The following is a 17,286-nucleotide window of genomic DNA, read 5'->3' as shown; positions in this document are numbered from 1 at the left end:
CAAACTTGTTATATAGAGCTGTTGCTGTGTGCTGGCAAATTATCGCTCCGCAAAATGACCTGCTATAGTAACGATGTCGCACTTCGGACCGCTGTCATCGGAGACAGTGTCGGATCTGGGGCGATGAAAGCACACGGTGCACGACGCTTAGACTCGTAATTTATTCTTGTTACAACATGAAGGGCATCGTCAAATGAAAATTTTTTCATTTTCGTTACTTAGAGATTATTTGTTGGTAGACTTGTCAGTTGACCTCAGCTGTTTTCATCAGCAAATGTAAAGTAGGATAATTGTATCTATACTGGCCTGTTCGAATGCTGTCTTTTCTTTTCTTTATTCTCCAATCGGAACCACTATATAGTACGACAAGGTTAGATTTCGCTCTACATGAAGATTTTAAATGATGCTCAGGACAACATAGAACAACAGTTACCCTAAATATTACATGATTTCTAGTTACATTTTGAAAATGTTAAATTCATAACATAATAACATACAGATACATTTGCTAGCGTAATTTCGATTTTTATGAAAGTTAATTTTTTCTGCATCGTTCGCGTATTTGGCTTGTAATATGTTTCTAATATTCTTATCGCCCGCTTTCTTCATATATTGTTGCAATAATTATACACAGTATGTCAACATGCTCGGGGCTTACACGCGTCACCAATATGTGCCACGAGAGATTAAAATAAATTCCCTCCGTTTCACGCTGCAAACAAATGATTCTAAATATAGAGATGATTGGTGCGGCACGGAAAAATGATCTATCAACCTTTTAACCGAATTCATGGATAATTAGACTGTGAAAATTGTACGAGTCACTTATTCTGTGCGAGTGGTTTCATGTTTTTTGACGTTACGTACATCAGCAGATTTCTTTCAAATTGTTGGTATTTTATGAATCCCGGACCAAAGCCATTTTTCGTTTTCAGTTCTACATACAATTCGAGTCGATTTTTGAATTGCCTCGTTTGAATTAAAACGTATAGTCGGGTATGACATAATTTCCATCCATCGTTATTCAAACTGATTTTGGTTGGAACTGCATCATTTGGCCGAGCGTTATCGTGATGAAAATTTATGGAATAGTTTTTGGCATCAAATTCTGACTGTGTTTCCTCTAATTTTCCTTTTGTTCAAAGGAATTAGTAGTTCGTTCAATTCAACTGTGGCCAATAGTTATGAAGCTAGTAATATAGTAACCTCATCTACGTATATATTTAGCTTTGAACCTGATTTACTTGGCTTGTTGCGCTGTGAACATTTTTTTAAGTGTACAGTATCTCCGCTCGACATATCTTGGCTTTAACTCATACAGAATTCAATGTACAGCCTTAACAACAATGTTTTTGCCATAAGGAAAACTTGTTTTGGTGCAACATCTTATAATTTCAGAAGCTTTCGCTGCATCTTAGTCAGATTTCCATAAAACCTTCAATTTCTATAATAATACTAGCTGACCCTCGAACTTCGTCTCGTTTGAAATTATTTTTTAAATTAATGTTTCCTGACAGCAAACACAGTCAAACGGTAATGCTTCTTTCCATTATTTCACTGATTATTTAGCCCAAAATCAACGGCCCGAAAAGGAAATTTCATACAAAATTATTGTGAACATGTTAAAAGATTTTGTTACGGAAAAATTAAGTGCATCAATGCATCGATCGCCATCTTATCCTTTAAGTCAGTGCATTGAAAGAGATTGTAGTTCTCTCTTATGGGGCAATTTATCTTTTCAGAAAAACAGCCATTGTTGCAAAATGCAAAAGTAGTTTTCTTAACGCTGTCTTCGAGCAGAAATTCAAAACAGAAATATCAATTTGTTTGGCACATTTTTCTGAATAAACTGATGTTTTCTTCGATTTATCAAGCAATAGTGGAGAAAACTGTCATTGAGTTTTTCAACAATGGCTGTTTCCCGGAGATTGCTTGTAGAACCTTAAACTATTTCGACATTTGAAATGAGCGGTGAAACAGAGATGACCAAGATGAATACTTGAAACTGATTCCGCAAATTTCCAAAAGCGACTTGTTGTTTGTCATTCTAAGGCTTAATTAGACTGAAGACGTTAAAAAATTTATCGGTAAATAATAATGAATTATCGGAAAGAATGAACCTGTTTTGAGCGTTTGTCCATAAGCCGCTTCACCGCTAGTCTGATGATAATACTTAATCTTGTTTAATGAATGTTCGTAGAATCACAGGATCAATTTCCAGATTAATAATTTAGCGATGAAATAAGAAATCTCTTTATAAGACCTCATTATTTCAGCAGTAGAATCCTGTCATTAATTCGTTAAAAAATCGTGCTATATGTTGATATGTTCGACTCACAATAGTCAACATTATTTATCCAACTGATCACATTGTACACAATGCATCAGCTGGTAAACGATGTCAGAACTTTTGATATATTTGATACGATATATCAAGAACAGTCAAATGCGTTTCACCAGTCATTTGGCAAGCAATGATTGTGATACCCTATTCAGTACGTGTTTCAAAATAACGAATCACATGCATGTAAAATCTCCACCCAAAACTACTCGTTGCGCGCCAAACAATTTTCCAACGATCTAGTATTCTTTTCTTCAACGGCGAAATGTATCTTCTTGCGCGCCAAACATCAATCGTAGATCTAGCAATCATTTGCGACTTTTTTCAACGGAAAATTCCATTGTCCATACAAAACAACTTTATGGATTTTTCACACTTTTCCGGCAAGTTTTCACAATTTTTTTTATGTACGAACCCGGTGGGGGTAAAAACTGATCATAGAAATCCGTCCATCCGTTCTTACGTGATACGATTACAAAGAATGATCTCTGTATTTTTATATATATATATATATATATATATATATATATATATATATATATATATATATATATATATATATATATATATATATATATATATATATATATATATATATATATATATATATATATATATATATAGGGTAAGGGCGTCGCCTTCAAACCCCGATTTAGCCACTAAAATCACTGTAACTATTTCATATTACTGCTTCATTCGCCTTGCTCAACGTTGAAAATTGATTCACATTTCTTAAAAATTCAACTAATATTTATAAAACAGCTAAAACACTAATGATGTTTTCACTACTCTGCTCCTAATTTCATCTCAATGGATTTTTATCCATCCTATCGTTGATCTTTTATTCATCCTATAAATTAGCAATGGCGACAGCAATCAAAACAAAATATTCCACTATTACACTCTCACCCGCATTCGCAAGGCTGCCAGATAGCTGACTAAACGCTGCCAACTCGAAAAATATGGCTTGCAGACATTCTGGTGATCGACTGCCTTACCGCTGCCAGATATACAACTCAAACGATACAACCAGGATTTTCCACATTATTATTATTGGTAAAAAATTTACTCGTTTAATTATCTAATTAATGGGGCAATGACTTACGGAGATCTAAAGAACTATCTTTTAACATCATTTCATTAGTAAAAACAGATAGAACAGATATAGACTTTCTATGCAAAGTAATACATATTTTCTATGAAAATACCTGGCATCTCTGTGCACAGCCGATGAAACACACACACATTTCACAGTGTTATGTTGGCGTATAGCGGAATGAAACCAGTGCTACTAGATTTGCCACAATGGTTATTTCATTAGTATTTAACACGTTCTTTCTGGTAATATTCGAAGCAGAAACAGTTTTATTGAAATAATAATATCAATAATATAATTAAACTAATGTCATGGATACCAAAACCATACTTTTTGATGATAATTTGAAGAAGATAAACAATTTCATGATAACTTGGCAACTTTGCGAAACCAAATGAGATGAAAGCAAAGCGCAATCAAGTGAACGAAGTGAAAAACTTTCATCTCATATTTTTGAAAACTTTTATTTCTTGTCGGGTAAATTTTGAAGTTTTTAATCGTTAACTAAACAAGTGGCAAGTAAACATAACTAATTATGAAGTCATCCAGCATTCAAAAGTAGTGTAATTGTGCGAAATAGTGATCATGTTTTGAGACGAATCGATTAGTAGATATTCAGAAACATGACGAACTGTAAATCTTGAGACGAAAATGTGTCCTAAATTGAAAAGTGAGTTTATTTTATATGAAAAAAACGATCACCGAAGAATTTAAAACTATTTCTTTCAATAGGAAAGTGTGACAATAGCTTTTCAAATCATTTTAAAACATTTCACAGTTTGCTTCCGGTAGGATGTAAAATATTATTCATGTTCAAAGTTATGAGGTGAAGGGATGAGATGGAAATAGGAGCTCAGATTAAATAGGGAGCCGTTGCCCTAGATGTTTGGCTTTCTATTCTTGTCTTCAACGCCAAAATGATTACTTTTCGAACCACTTGACTGTTCAGATGGCATCGATTGACTAATAAGTTTCTAAACGTTCGACCTTAGTGGTACATTTCTCAATAATAATTCTTGCAACATAGTTCATTTACTGTGAAATCTCAAGTGTTCATCGGATGAGAAGTATGGCAAAGCAGAGAGTTTTGAACCATTAGTTATATCGGACATCATCTGATATCGATCTACATAAAACTTCCGTAGACAAATAGTTGTAACGAACGACTGATTCTTCAAAAACGATTTATAAATAAAAACATGGTGAGCGACACTCCAGTGCTCCGTGATGGAAAACTACTAGATGAAAATAAACCTTCATTATTCTACTTTCCGATGCCATATTCCTCAAAAAATTTTGAACTGAAATCTAATAAATCCAAATAATGTATCAAATTGATCAGGAGACTTGTCTGAAGTGTGTGAATCTCAGATATTATGTGAATGTTTAATATTTAGTCCATATAAACATACAAACATTCGCTGAAGCCTGTTTTACGGGGCTTTTTATGCGGTTTTTCGACGGGGATTTCCGAAGTTACGCGATTTTTTTAGGCGGAATTTCCGGAGTTACGCGGAAGTTACAAAGTAATACAATTATCTTGTTTTATCTTAGAAATGCATGAAACGTAAAGATCTGGTATTATCCTGATTTTTTTAGGTCTAACAGAAAGTTTTGAATATTTTTCAAATTTTTGTTAGATTACATCAGATCTCGACGTTTCATGCATTTCTAAGACATGCCATAAATAAATTCTTCAATTTGCGTTTTCTTTCTACGCGGATTTCCGAAGTTACGCGGTCTCAAATTCCCTAAGTCCTAAAGACGTTATTTTTTCCAAAAAAACGACCTCGGCGAATGACCGTAAGGTTAAAACTGAGGGTAAATAAAGCAACATAATAATAATTTTTCCAAAAAAAAATTTTTGGGCTTATACCATATCTCAACGTTTCATGAATTTCTAAGACATTTGGCATAAAAAAATTTTAATTTCGGAAATCTCAAAAAAAAATTCAAAGTTGATTTTTTCCAAAAAAAAAAATTGATTGAGATTGTAGACGTTTCATGCATTTCTAAGATATTTGGTATTGAAAAAATCGGCATCAAAAAATAATACTTCAATTTTACGGTTTTTTTCTACGCGGATTTCCAAAGTTACGCGGTTTTAAAGCGCGGTTTTTTACGCGGTATGTATCACCCGCCTAGAAAGAGACCTAAGTGTATATGCAGGAAAAAATAAGGTGTTTTCTTGTTGATTTTTCTATAAAGTAAAATATTAAAACCAATTTTTTATACATATTGAAGGTTGACGCACTTACGTCTTACAAAAAAAAGACGATTCATGTCGATTGGATCAGTCGATTTGTCATAGAGTGCCTCTATGACGTTAATATACGAGGTCTGTTCAAAAAGTACCCGGAATTCTCATTTTTCTAAAAAAATATTTATTTATTCGTCTACATCTATATGGTCCCCTTCAAGTAATCCCCCCTAGATATAATACACTTATGCCAGCGTTTTTTCCAGTCTTCGAAACACCCCTGATAGTCACTTTTTGTAATGCTCTGTAGCACTCTCAGCGATTCTGCCTTTATCTCTTCAATCGATGAAAAACGCTGTCTTTTCATGGGTCTCTTCAACTTTGGGAACAGGAAAAAATCACACGGAGCGATATCTGGTGAATAAGGAGGTTGGGGCATGATTAATGCGTTTGTTTTTTTGATCAAAATTCAGCAGTTTTGGAACGAATGTGCTGCCACTCGTTTCATGCTCAAAAAATTTGAAAAAATATGATGGCATGAGCCAACTGATATGCCAACTTCATCGGCAACTTCTCTAATAGTGATTCGGCGATCATCCATCATCATTTTTTCCACTTTTCCCACATTTTCATCGATTATTGACGTGCTGGGCCGGCCGGCAGAGATGTCTATCTCCTCTGTGTGACGAAGAGCAAGCAAAATTTCTCCCCTCGCACTGACAACTTCAACGAGAGCTCTTCTCTTTCACATTTATACACCACTGTTGTGTAAAGTGTACACGCATCATGAGTGCGTTTGTTTATTTCCTTTTACCTCTTCCACTGAATCGCACCAAAGTGCTAGAGCATTAGCTAATAAATTCTCTGAGGTGGATGCAGATACTTTCACAGAGGTGTACACGCCGGTGAGCACTCTGCTGTATGGTTTGCGTAGATGAAGCGTGGACACGCAAAATCAGCAAAATAAAACAATTTATCGTAAAATTTTCGGTTTTCCTTGCATATACTCTCTATTAATTGAAGTTCACAGAAGTGTTCGCTCAACATCACGCGCCAGTGGTCACTTGGGTGTATTTAGACGAGAGCGCGTGTGAGCGATTCATGCGAAGAGAATGTGTTTCACTCGCGCCAGCTGCTTTAACCACAAGCACACACTCAAATGCTGTCTATTCGACACTGAGAAGAAGTGCGCTTTCCGCTTTGTGCGGTGCTTCGTTTTTTTCATCCTCGGTGTGGCAAAAATCTGACACTAGCGTGTATCTCTCTGGTGAAAAGCCATCTCTGCCGGCCGGAGCGTTCGTCGTCTTCAACGTCTTCGCGGCCATCTTGGAAACGCTTATACCACTCGTAAACACTTGTTTTTTTTTTCATAGCAGACTCACCGTAGGCTCTCTGTAACATTTCGCACACTTGGTTACACTTTATTTCATTTTTCACGCAAAATTTAATACAAATTCTTTGACTCTTCAATTCTTCCATTGTTTAAACTAACATAAATCGCCGAGCTCGAAAAAACACGTCTACACCAGCCGCTACAAGACAGAATGTAAACAATGAATACAGCTGAAAATTTCACCATACATTAGGGACACATGTACCAACACAATAAAAAAAATTGACCACCGGACTCTCCAGACGCGCGCCATTAAAAAATTCCGGGAACTTTTTGAACAGACCTCGTACGTATAAAATTGCTCTGGAAATTTTAGGAAAAGTGAGAAATTTTTAACCTGACTAATGACTCACTCGAAAATCGCAATATGTTAAAGTCCAATAAATATAGGTTAAAACGAAAGCAAAATGCTACGCTTTAGATGTTCGATTTTTCATTTAGTGTTTTAATCGATTGATGTGTTGTCTGAGAACATAATTTCAAAGTTTCAAAGTCATACCTTGAATCTTTTCAGAGATACTCTTCTTTGAATTTACTCGCGCCTTTGAAACACATAAACTTTGAAGCTCATTTTCTCGAAACCTTCCGTCCACACGATAAAAATAGAACTACTGACCCAATCGACACGATTTTTTTTATTGCAAGACATTTATTCTCTCGCCAACCTCTAATGTGTATAGAAAATTGATTGTAGGGGAGAGTGTTCGGTAACCGGCACCCTTTTATTTTAATCTCATAACTTCTGACTTAGTGCACATTATGCGGACATCTATACATCAATGGAAAGCTAAAGTCCCTAGCTAACAACTGATTATGAAACTAAGTTGATTCATTTGATTGAAAAAAAATTATTATTGATTTAATAAAGCAATAAATTTTGGCCATTTCAAAAAAGGTGTTCGGTTATTTCACTAAAAATGGAAAAAATATATGTAAAGACTGCAGTAATTCAAAGAAAAAAAAGAAAATTTTTTTTTCTTTTTGGAAGCGTTTTAGACAAAAGTCTTCATTGTCTGATGGTGATTTCACCTTGGCTTCCTTGGTCGATGGTTTGGATGTGGCGCCTTGGGTGTTGATTTGGCCGGTCTTCCACGTTTTTTCTTAGCTAGAGCTTCAGCTGTATGAGCAGCTAGATGTTTGGACAAAACTTTGGCTTGCTTTGTCTCGACAGCAGCCTGCATATCACTGACAATTTTTCACGATTTGTCGAAAAAATGGGGTGCCGGTAACCGAAATCGGTAGACATTTTGATGACAAAACAGATCTTTGGTTGCGAAAATTTTGATAGCATCCGGTATTAAATCACGAAATAGACACCGTATTAAATCACCTCAATCCACTCACCTTTCCGATTGATGATCTTTAATATATGATACTATAAAAAAATGTCAGAAAAAACTTTTGTGCTGATTTTTAAGCAATTAAAATTTGTTTTGAATGCAGCAAAAAGTACAAGCGTCTGTTTGCTCCGGTATTTGGCTCAAATGGAACGTGCTGCTATTATATTTGTCGGAATGCTATGATATTTGTCGGAATGACGCTATCTGCAACCGAACACATATATATTAAAGTTGAATTTTTAAATAGTATAAATCAAACCAATCGATGAGTGTTCAATTTCGGGAGGGGCCTGGACTTGTACCTACGTGCCTGATAGTATTAGAGGTTCACGCATTTCAGACAAGTCTCCTGATCAATTCGATACATTATTAGGATGTATCAGAGTTCAACTTCAGAAGATATCGTGTGGACGGGTAGTCGATTTTTTTAAAACCAGTCTCAGTAGATTCTCCACTCCACGAACGTTGCAGGAAAGGTTTCTGAACAGTAAACCAATGTAAATGGACCATATTTTCTACTGTTTCATAAACTTAGTTTAAATTTGTTGTTTGTCCTGAGCATTTCATTTGCATCAGCTAAATCTAACCAGAATATTGGCGAACGTTTCCCAAAATGGGAAGCAATGGGTGGCAACTAAAATTTTGGAATTTCTTTCTCAAGCTGTCAAAAAAAAAACAAACATACTTGGAGAAAATCTGATTTATTGAAATTAAAGATACATTGTCCATTGTTGAAAAAAAATAGTGAACATTTGAAAACGGTCCGTAATCGGATGTTCGGCGAAGCTTCCGTTTGATGTCGGAACATGAGCGTTGTACGGCCTTCATGTCAACTTTGCGAATACATCTTGATTCTACCAATGAACTGTTAGCAATTCGTGGCTCTCCAGTTATTTTTGTACACCAAGAAGCTCAAAACCCCGAAACAATCTTCGATTAGGTGACACTGAGGTAGATTTATCGGGTTGTGGTTTTTGGGTACAAATAAGATCGAATAGGTATTCAGGAACGATTGTGATTTTTGGCGCAATGCGATGACGCGATCCGGCCAAAACACGTATTGTCCATCAGCATGATGTTTTGGAAGAAACGGGATCAAAATTTTCTTCAAACATTCGTTCTGGTACACATCTTGATTGATTGCCAAACCAGAGGGCTTGAACCATGGCTTAGAAATGGCTTTCTCGGAAATGACAATGTACAGCATCACTTTCTGTTCAAACTTATGTTTAAACTAATATTTTATGTTCGGATGTACAGTAGAACTATCCGTTGAATAGTATCGATCGTTTGCGGGAATCTGCGTCTTCGAAAGAGGGAAGTAACTTTCGTCGTCCAAAACCAAACTTTTTCCGGAAAAAATTTCAATCAACCAGCGGCATTGGGAATTCAGCGTTGAAATCTGTGCGTCAGTATATCCCGGGGCTCGTGTCTTCCTTCGGTACTTTATTCCGAGTCTTTTCAATGTTTTGCAGATGTACTGGTGAGAACAGTTTAACTTTTTTTGCGGCATCCCTTTGACTCAGTGAATCCTTGTTGTTGAAGGCACGAGAAAGAGAACGAAGTCCTTTTGCGTCCAGAATTTTGGCTGGTCTTCCACTACCTTCCTTACGAGCAGTTGTTGGGCAACATTTTTGCTTTTAAAATGTTGTACCGTATACTATTTGCCGAGATTTCTGTGCAGTTTCGTAGAACTGTACAATGAGCTCGAGAAATACTTCTTGTTTCGACGGCATTTTGAGCGAAACTGAGCAAGCATGAACAAAACTAGCAGAAAGCAGAAAGAGGAGAAAGAGAGCTAACACATACACACTCTTAGTTCTTTCTGAGCTCGTTTGTTGTTAAGCATACAGGCCTCAACAATATTCCAAAATTTTAGTTGCCATCCGTTAATCAGACATCGTATACTCCGAAACTCGACACCAGAGATGCCAGGTCTGCTGAATTGTCTGTAAATCTGCAGATTTGGGGTATAGTGCTGCAGACATTTTTTGTTGTGCAGACTTGTGCAAACTTTTGAAATTCTCGCAGACTTGCAGACTTTTGAAATTCTTACAGACATACTTGCTGACTGCAGATTTTTTTTCAGATTTACAGACCCTGTCTGCAGATATTTGAAATTTTTACCTGGCATCTCTGCTCGACACACATTTCCAACACATCGATCCATTTCTTTTTCATGGTGGGAGGGATCAATTTGTGTTAAGCCTGCTTTTTCAAAATTGCGGATCTTTATAATTTAAACTCAAAAATTGTTGGAAATCGATAACATTTTTTTTTGAAATTTAAAATATTTATCGAAAAAAACTTTTTGTGATAATTTTATTTCAAACCAGCACAAAACTGATTCGTGTTATTTCAATAATGAAAATGCTACAACTTAAACAATTCAAAGGCATTTACAAAGCTGTAAGCTTTGCATGAAAAATAGTCATTCAAACAGCAGAATATAATTTTACAGTTCAAGGGTTCTTTCTTAGAAGCAACCGTTCTCGATTTATTTAGACATACTGCAAATATCAAAGGTTTTCCGTGCATACAAACGGATCAGTGGTGGCGACGTAAGGACTATGAACACTTTATTAAAAGTGTTTTTCTTTTGAGGCATACAACTCATCGTTTGTCGAGCGTTTCTTCTATTATCGCCTTCTCAAGCGTTGATCACCTACTAAGCTACAGAATTGTGTTTGAAATAAAACCAATTAATGTAGTAATGTTTACTAAACGTGCATCTAAACCAGTCTTCTCTATGCCAGATAGTGCCAGCACTCGTTTCAGTTTGCGTGATCCGGACACATTTGAGTGCAACGGCAATTACTGTTGTTTACTGACTCGCATAATCGATACTAGTGGTGTTTTGATGGAATTAACTCAAGCTTGATATGTGCATTGAAGTTTTGCACTTTTTTTTGACTTTGGAAATTGTTGAAGGTCTTCCAGCAATTGTTATGTATGTTTTTGTATTCCATGTAGGTTCCCGAGTAAAAATATAATGTTATGTTTTATTGTGTTAAATTATTTTTAATTGGACTTTGTATATTATATAATCGCATCAGGGTATAATTGAAATTATAACTGAATAGCAGGGAAATTCTTGATGTGTTTGATCACCTATAGAAGAGGTTACATCTCAAACTACAGGTTGTCTGTTCTCAAACGTAATAGCAACCAGATGTGATCGTCAATGGCTTAAAAAGTAAAGTCTTGGCATTACATTCCTTTTGTGGAATTTGGCGTTTCTGTTTCAACAGACTTGGTAGCAGATTCATAACGTACAGAATTATTGTATGACTAGTATTACGATTCTACTGACAGTATGAATCCTTCCAGATCGGGAGTCGAGCATATGACAACAGGCTTGTAAGACCCTATGCATTGAACCGCCAACGCGGGGTGATGACTTGCTTTAGTCATTATTCTCGAAAATATTACAGTGCGTAGATATCTTGGCAAGTAAACGGGTTTCAGATAGTATTTTTCAATAGAATTTAATAATAATTATATCAAATGTTTTACCGAACATCTTTGCCACGCCTACTAATTCCATGGTTCGATTATTTCCCGCAGGACTGCCGCCAACCGTTCTTCGGGGGATCCTTCTTCGACCACGAGGGCCTGCCGTACTGCGAGACACATTATCACGCCAAACGTGGTTCGCTGTGTGCCGGCTGCTCGAAACCCATCACCGGCCGGTGCATCACGGCCATGTTCAAGAAATTCCACCCGGAGCATTTCGTGTGTGCCTTCTGTCTGAAGCAGCTGAACAAGGGCACCTTCAAGGAACAGAACGATAAACCGTACTGCCATCAGTGTTTCGATAAATTGTTCGGTTAGGAATTTGGAGCTAGTTATTTCTTTGTGTTACTTTTTGTTCTTGCTTTTCTCTTGTTTGGTATCTGCCAATTTGCGATTCGATCTGTGCGAGTATTTTTGAATTTTCAATTGACTGTTCGTTTCGGGTTAACTTAGATTATACGTGTAATTTCTGTTCGAACTTTGATTGAAATGTTTACTTAACGATAGCGATAAACAACAATGCGGGAGGCGCTTGTCTAGTTATATAAATATTCTGTTGTTTATTATTGCATCCAAAGTTGTGACTCTTCCGTAATAGCAGTTTGTGCGTAATATCACACGAAAACAACGTTAACCTATCGAGTATTTAACGGATTCTAACGCGTATGCAATTAACGAAAGAATTGTGGAAGTAATCCTGCGAAGTGTGACGTATGTCACAAAAAAAATTGTTCGTAACAAGAAGTCAATCTGTATTAGGGTCTTGTGTATAAATGAGGTAGCATTCATGGATATCGATGCCAAAATAAAAAGTAATCGTTCGAAAGTAAGATTTGTAAGAGAAAGCTTGAAACTTGGAATCGAATGGCACAATGAGCAGGGTTATATGGGATAGGAGAGGTACGATCAAAAAGCTACTTCATTTATACAGGGACTCAACAAAATGTTTTCCAGCAACTCTGTAGCAACCCTAGCAAATATATCAATCCCGGTTGTGGATTACTTCAGTGTATTAGAAGGGAATAAAAAATGCACCTGATTTAGTAAACAATACAACGGAATACGTTCAAAACTAGTAGAAGTAACGGTTCAAAAGTCTGTATCACATATTGCTAAAGGAAATTTTAGTGGCAGTTTCTTGGACGCTGCTGGTAGTTTGCTGACAAGCACAATAGATGTCATTTCATTATATATATAAACGTCAGTCTGAATATATGCAACCGGATGTATAGGAATAATAGCTCTCGTTACATTGAAAACAAAGGAAACATAATGCAGCAGTTAGATAATGATTCCCTAACATTCAATAAAAGCAGTAACATAATAATAATACTTCGACAGTCTTCTCAAATTGAAAGGTTCAATTAGTTCTATGCTATCAATTATCCGAAATCCGAGACTGATAAAATTCATCCGATATAAAGCCGTTTCTAGAAATAATGCAGAGATATTTTTTTCATATTTTTGACTATAGAAGTTTTAACTCTTTGGTGGTTCACCTCTCTTGTCAGAATAACTTTCACATAAAAATAAATCACAATGCTTGTACCTTGTATTCAATCAACTGTAAATATGACGACGTGAGTTTACAGTTTTACTAAGTGAATATTATTGTGGTCAAGATAGATAACTAATTCAGATCTCCACTTCGTCTGTGACTCGTCAAAAAAAGAGCAGTTTACTTGGTTGTTTATCGTAGTAGATCAACTTGAAGCGCTAAAAAGACTTATACTTTAAGCTCCTCTTAAACTAAAGTTCAATGATTTCAACAACTTAATAATTTTGATTTTACGTGATAATTTTATGCACTGACGAGAAAAAACAGAATGAATAATTGTGATTTACCTTAAGCACAAAAAAATTTAACCTGATTTGTTTTTCTCGGATGAAGAGATTAACTCGGCTCAAGACAATTTGTATGGAAAGAAAAAATATATTTTGTATGCACTTTCGAGTCGACGGTTCATCAAAAAATGTTAGATCAGTTGTCGTGAACCACTGGATTGTTTGGCCGATTAGAACAAACTTTGTTCCGGAATACTACTTGGAATGGAAAGTCCCGGGCCTCTCACAGAAAAGACGTGAATAGTTTCGTATATTTTTGTTGAGAACAAGCCTCTAGATGGCCAAATACAAAATTGCATGAAAATCTAATCACTAGTGTTTGAATAACAACTGATCGTGTCAGACGAGTTCTAGTTTTCATCAAGCTATGAAAAAAGACGCACCAGCGCATTCATGCATAAAAGAAACGGTGAAATTGATTGATTTGCGGTACAGATTGGTCCACCATCCCCCGTATTTTTCAGACCTGGCCCACAGCGTTATCTATTTCCAAACTTGAAAAAGGTTCTGCAGGGAAAGAAATTTTCGTCGTATGCTGAGGTCATTGCACTTCCCGGATCAGAACGGAAACGGAACGGTAACCTATTTTGAAGGTCTTGACAAATCTTTTTTCTTAAGGGCATCAAAATGTTGGAGGACCGATGGGTCAAGTGTGTCGCTCTAGATCAGTGATTACCGAAATGGTCCCTACAGCCCACTGGTGGGCTCTAGCTCATGTTTAGTGGGTAGTAAACTCAAAATTGACAACAGGCGGGCAATGAGTCGCAAATAATGGGATTCGTTAGTTTAAAAAAATCTATGTTAGATGGATCCTGAGTAAATGTGGAAAACTTTTTAATGTATCATTGCAAAATACAATCCAGAATCAAGTTAATCTATTAGTTATAAGAATGATGTGATTAGTAAATCCTTAAATGCTTGTGAAATTTGAAAGTAAGAAAATGAAAGTGAGAAGATGAATGCTGAGATGGTGTTACAGTTTAAATGTTTCATTAGAAATTCAAATCATGTATTTTTTCCAAATTCAATCCATATAAAATACAGAAAGAAAATTCAGGTCCAGGTTCAGAATTCAGAATTAGAACCCAGGGCCACATTCATGTAGAATTTTCGGAATTCGAGTCCAAAATTTTGTTCAAATACAGGATTAAGGTCCAGAAACCTGCTTCTCGGATCAGAATTTAGGTTTAGATTCTAAATTTTTTCACGAATTCAGATCCAGAATCTTGGTCTGAAATAAGAATTTATGTTCAAAACTTAAGTCCAGGTCCATGTTCAGAATTCAGATCACGGTCCAGAATTCAGGTGAAGAGTCAAGGTTCCGGATCTAGTTTCAGGTTCCAAAACTGTCAGGATCCAAATTCAAATCCGGGATTCTGGCGCAGAACCAAAGTCCAAGTCCAGGCTGAGAATTATTTTACAGAATCTAGTCAAACTCTGTCAAGAATTTTGGTCCAGTATCTCGGTTCAAGTTAAGGTCAAGAGTCGAGGTGCAGCATCTCGTTCCTGAATCCAGGTCCAGACTAAGAATTCTGTTCCAGTATCGAAGTCCCGAATATACCATATGATCAAAAAAGAACCGGAATTTTCATTTTAAAATTCCCGCGCTTGTCCAATCGGTAAACTTTTATTCTCTCAACGTTGGCAACAGTTTTATACACATTCTGTCAAATTTTGACGCATATCGTACGATTAGTTTTTGTTTGGCGTCTATACAAATTTACGGCATACGAGTGGTATAAACGCTTCAAAGGTACAAGCTTGGATCATGATGAAATCCCTGGCCGTCCAACAACATCTGTTACTGAAGAAAACATTGAATCGGAGAAGCAAATCGTGTTGCAAAATCGTTCTGTACCGATTAGAGAGATTGCTGTGTTATTGGGCATCTCTTATGGATCAGCCGAACACATTTTAACTGATGTTTTGGGTTTGAAACGCGTCGCTTTACGGCTGGTGCCAAAAAAGCTGAATTTCATTCAAGAACAGCGTCGTGTTGATGTGGCCAAAGAGATGATTTCCAACGCAAATAGTGACCCCACATTCATCGAATGCATCATAACTGGTGATGAGGTATGGATCTATGAATATGCCGTCGAAACCGCACAACAATCGACCGAATGGCGCTTCGAAGGCGAGCCGTTGTTCTAAATTTTCAACCATTATAAAAATCGCCACACGAAAATTTTTCAACTTCTTTGTATAGACGCCAAAATAAACTAGGGTAACAGAGGTATTTTGGCCACTTCATATATTTTGGCCCACTTAACAAACTTTATGGATTTAATCGATATTGAGTAACCCATGTTGCATCAATTTGAAGCTAATCACATTGAATTATCCATTGCGGAAGGGTTTTTCAAAGATATTTCAACATTTGATGGATATATTTACAAAGTGGGCCAAAATAAAATCAATCCTAAAGTGGGCTAAAATACCTCTGTTACCCTAATCGTACGATATGCGTCAAAATTTGACAGAATGTGTATAAAAGTGTTGCCAACGTTGAGAGAATAAAAGTTTACCGATTGGACAAGCGCGGGAATTTTGAAATGAAAATTCCGGTTCTTTTTTTATCATAAGGTATGTTCAAAATTCAGTTTCTGCACTCAGATCTCAAATTCATAGGTTAGATCAAGTTACAGGAGTTAGATCCAGGTCCTGAATACCAGCAGAGAATATTGGTTCAGGGTCAGAATACAAATTCAAGGTCAGAATCTTTATCCATAATGCAGATACAGAACTCAGTTCCAGAATTGAAGTCCTCAATCATGCTACAAAATTTGGATCTATAATCCAAGTCCACAGTTCGGTTCCTGAATCAAGGTTCAGGTTCAGAATTGAAAATCAGGATCAAGTTCCAGGTACACGATTCTGGTGCATGACCCGGATTTCTGTCAAATGATCAGAGTAAAAAATCTTGTTTAAAATCCTGAATCCAGATCAAGAATCCCGTTCCAGATTTAGACTCAAAATCTACGCCAGTAATTCGAGTCAGGTCTAGAAACCGAATCCATGTTAAGAATTCAAGTGCAGATTTCTGCTTCAAAATACATGTCCAGATTCACTGTTTCAGAACCAGAAAACTTGTCTTGGATCCTGAGGTTCAGAGTCCTGGTCTAGGTTAAGAATCTCCGTCAATAAGTCAGGTTCAAGTTTAGAATTGAGGAATCCTAGAAAGCTCTGGTCTAGAATCCAGCTTAAATTCACAGTCCAAGGGCAAAATACTGGTCGAGAATCCAGGCACATAACTCAGGTCCACAGTCTAGGTTCAAAGTTTAGTGCCAAAAGTTCGGAAAACAATATTCTGGTTCAGAATCCAAGGCCAAGCCTATGCTTCGAATTCTGGTTCAGGTTCAGAATCTAGGGTAAGCTCTCTATCAGGAGTTCAGGTTCTTAATCTCGATTCAGGTCTAGAATCCAGATCGATGTTTCGAATCCAAGTACTGAATTCTACTTCAAGTTCATCCATATCCCGATAAAGAATCTCAGTCCAGAATCCAGGTTCAGATTCAGTATTCCGATCCAGAAGCCTTGTTCGATAACTAGATCTAG

At 36.5% G+C, this 17,286-nt stretch overlaps 1 protein-coding gene across 13 annotated transcripts in view; it reads left to right on the top strand.

The window, feature by feature from the left end:
* LOC131429977 (leupaxin) overlaps window positions 1-13,237 on the top strand; it is a 168,358-nt gene extending 155,121 nt beyond the window's left edge. For all 13 annotated transcript variants that reach the window (XM_058594561.1, XM_058594551.1, XM_058594550.1 and 10 more), the window contains one exon: window positions 11,938-13,237. In XM_058594561.1, coding sequence (XP_058450544.1) covers window positions 11,938-12,204 — 267 coding nt within the window. In that variant the 3' untranslated portion in view covers window positions 12,205-13,237. The remainder of the gene's footprint in view (window positions 1-11,937) is intronic.
* The last annotated feature ends 4,049 nt before the right edge of the window (window positions 13,238-17,286 follow it).

The sequence above is a fragment of the Malaya genurostris genome, chromosome 2 (assembly GCF_030247185.1).
Source record: "Malaya genurostris strain Urasoe2022 chromosome 2, Malgen_1.1, whole genome shotgun sequence".
In the NCBI taxonomy this organism is placed as follows: domain Eukaryota; kingdom Metazoa; phylum Arthropoda; class Insecta; order Diptera; family Culicidae; genus Malaya; species Malaya genurostris.
Note: the sequence above shows the minus strand (reverse complement) of the source record. Positions and strands in the feature narration are given on the sequence as shown.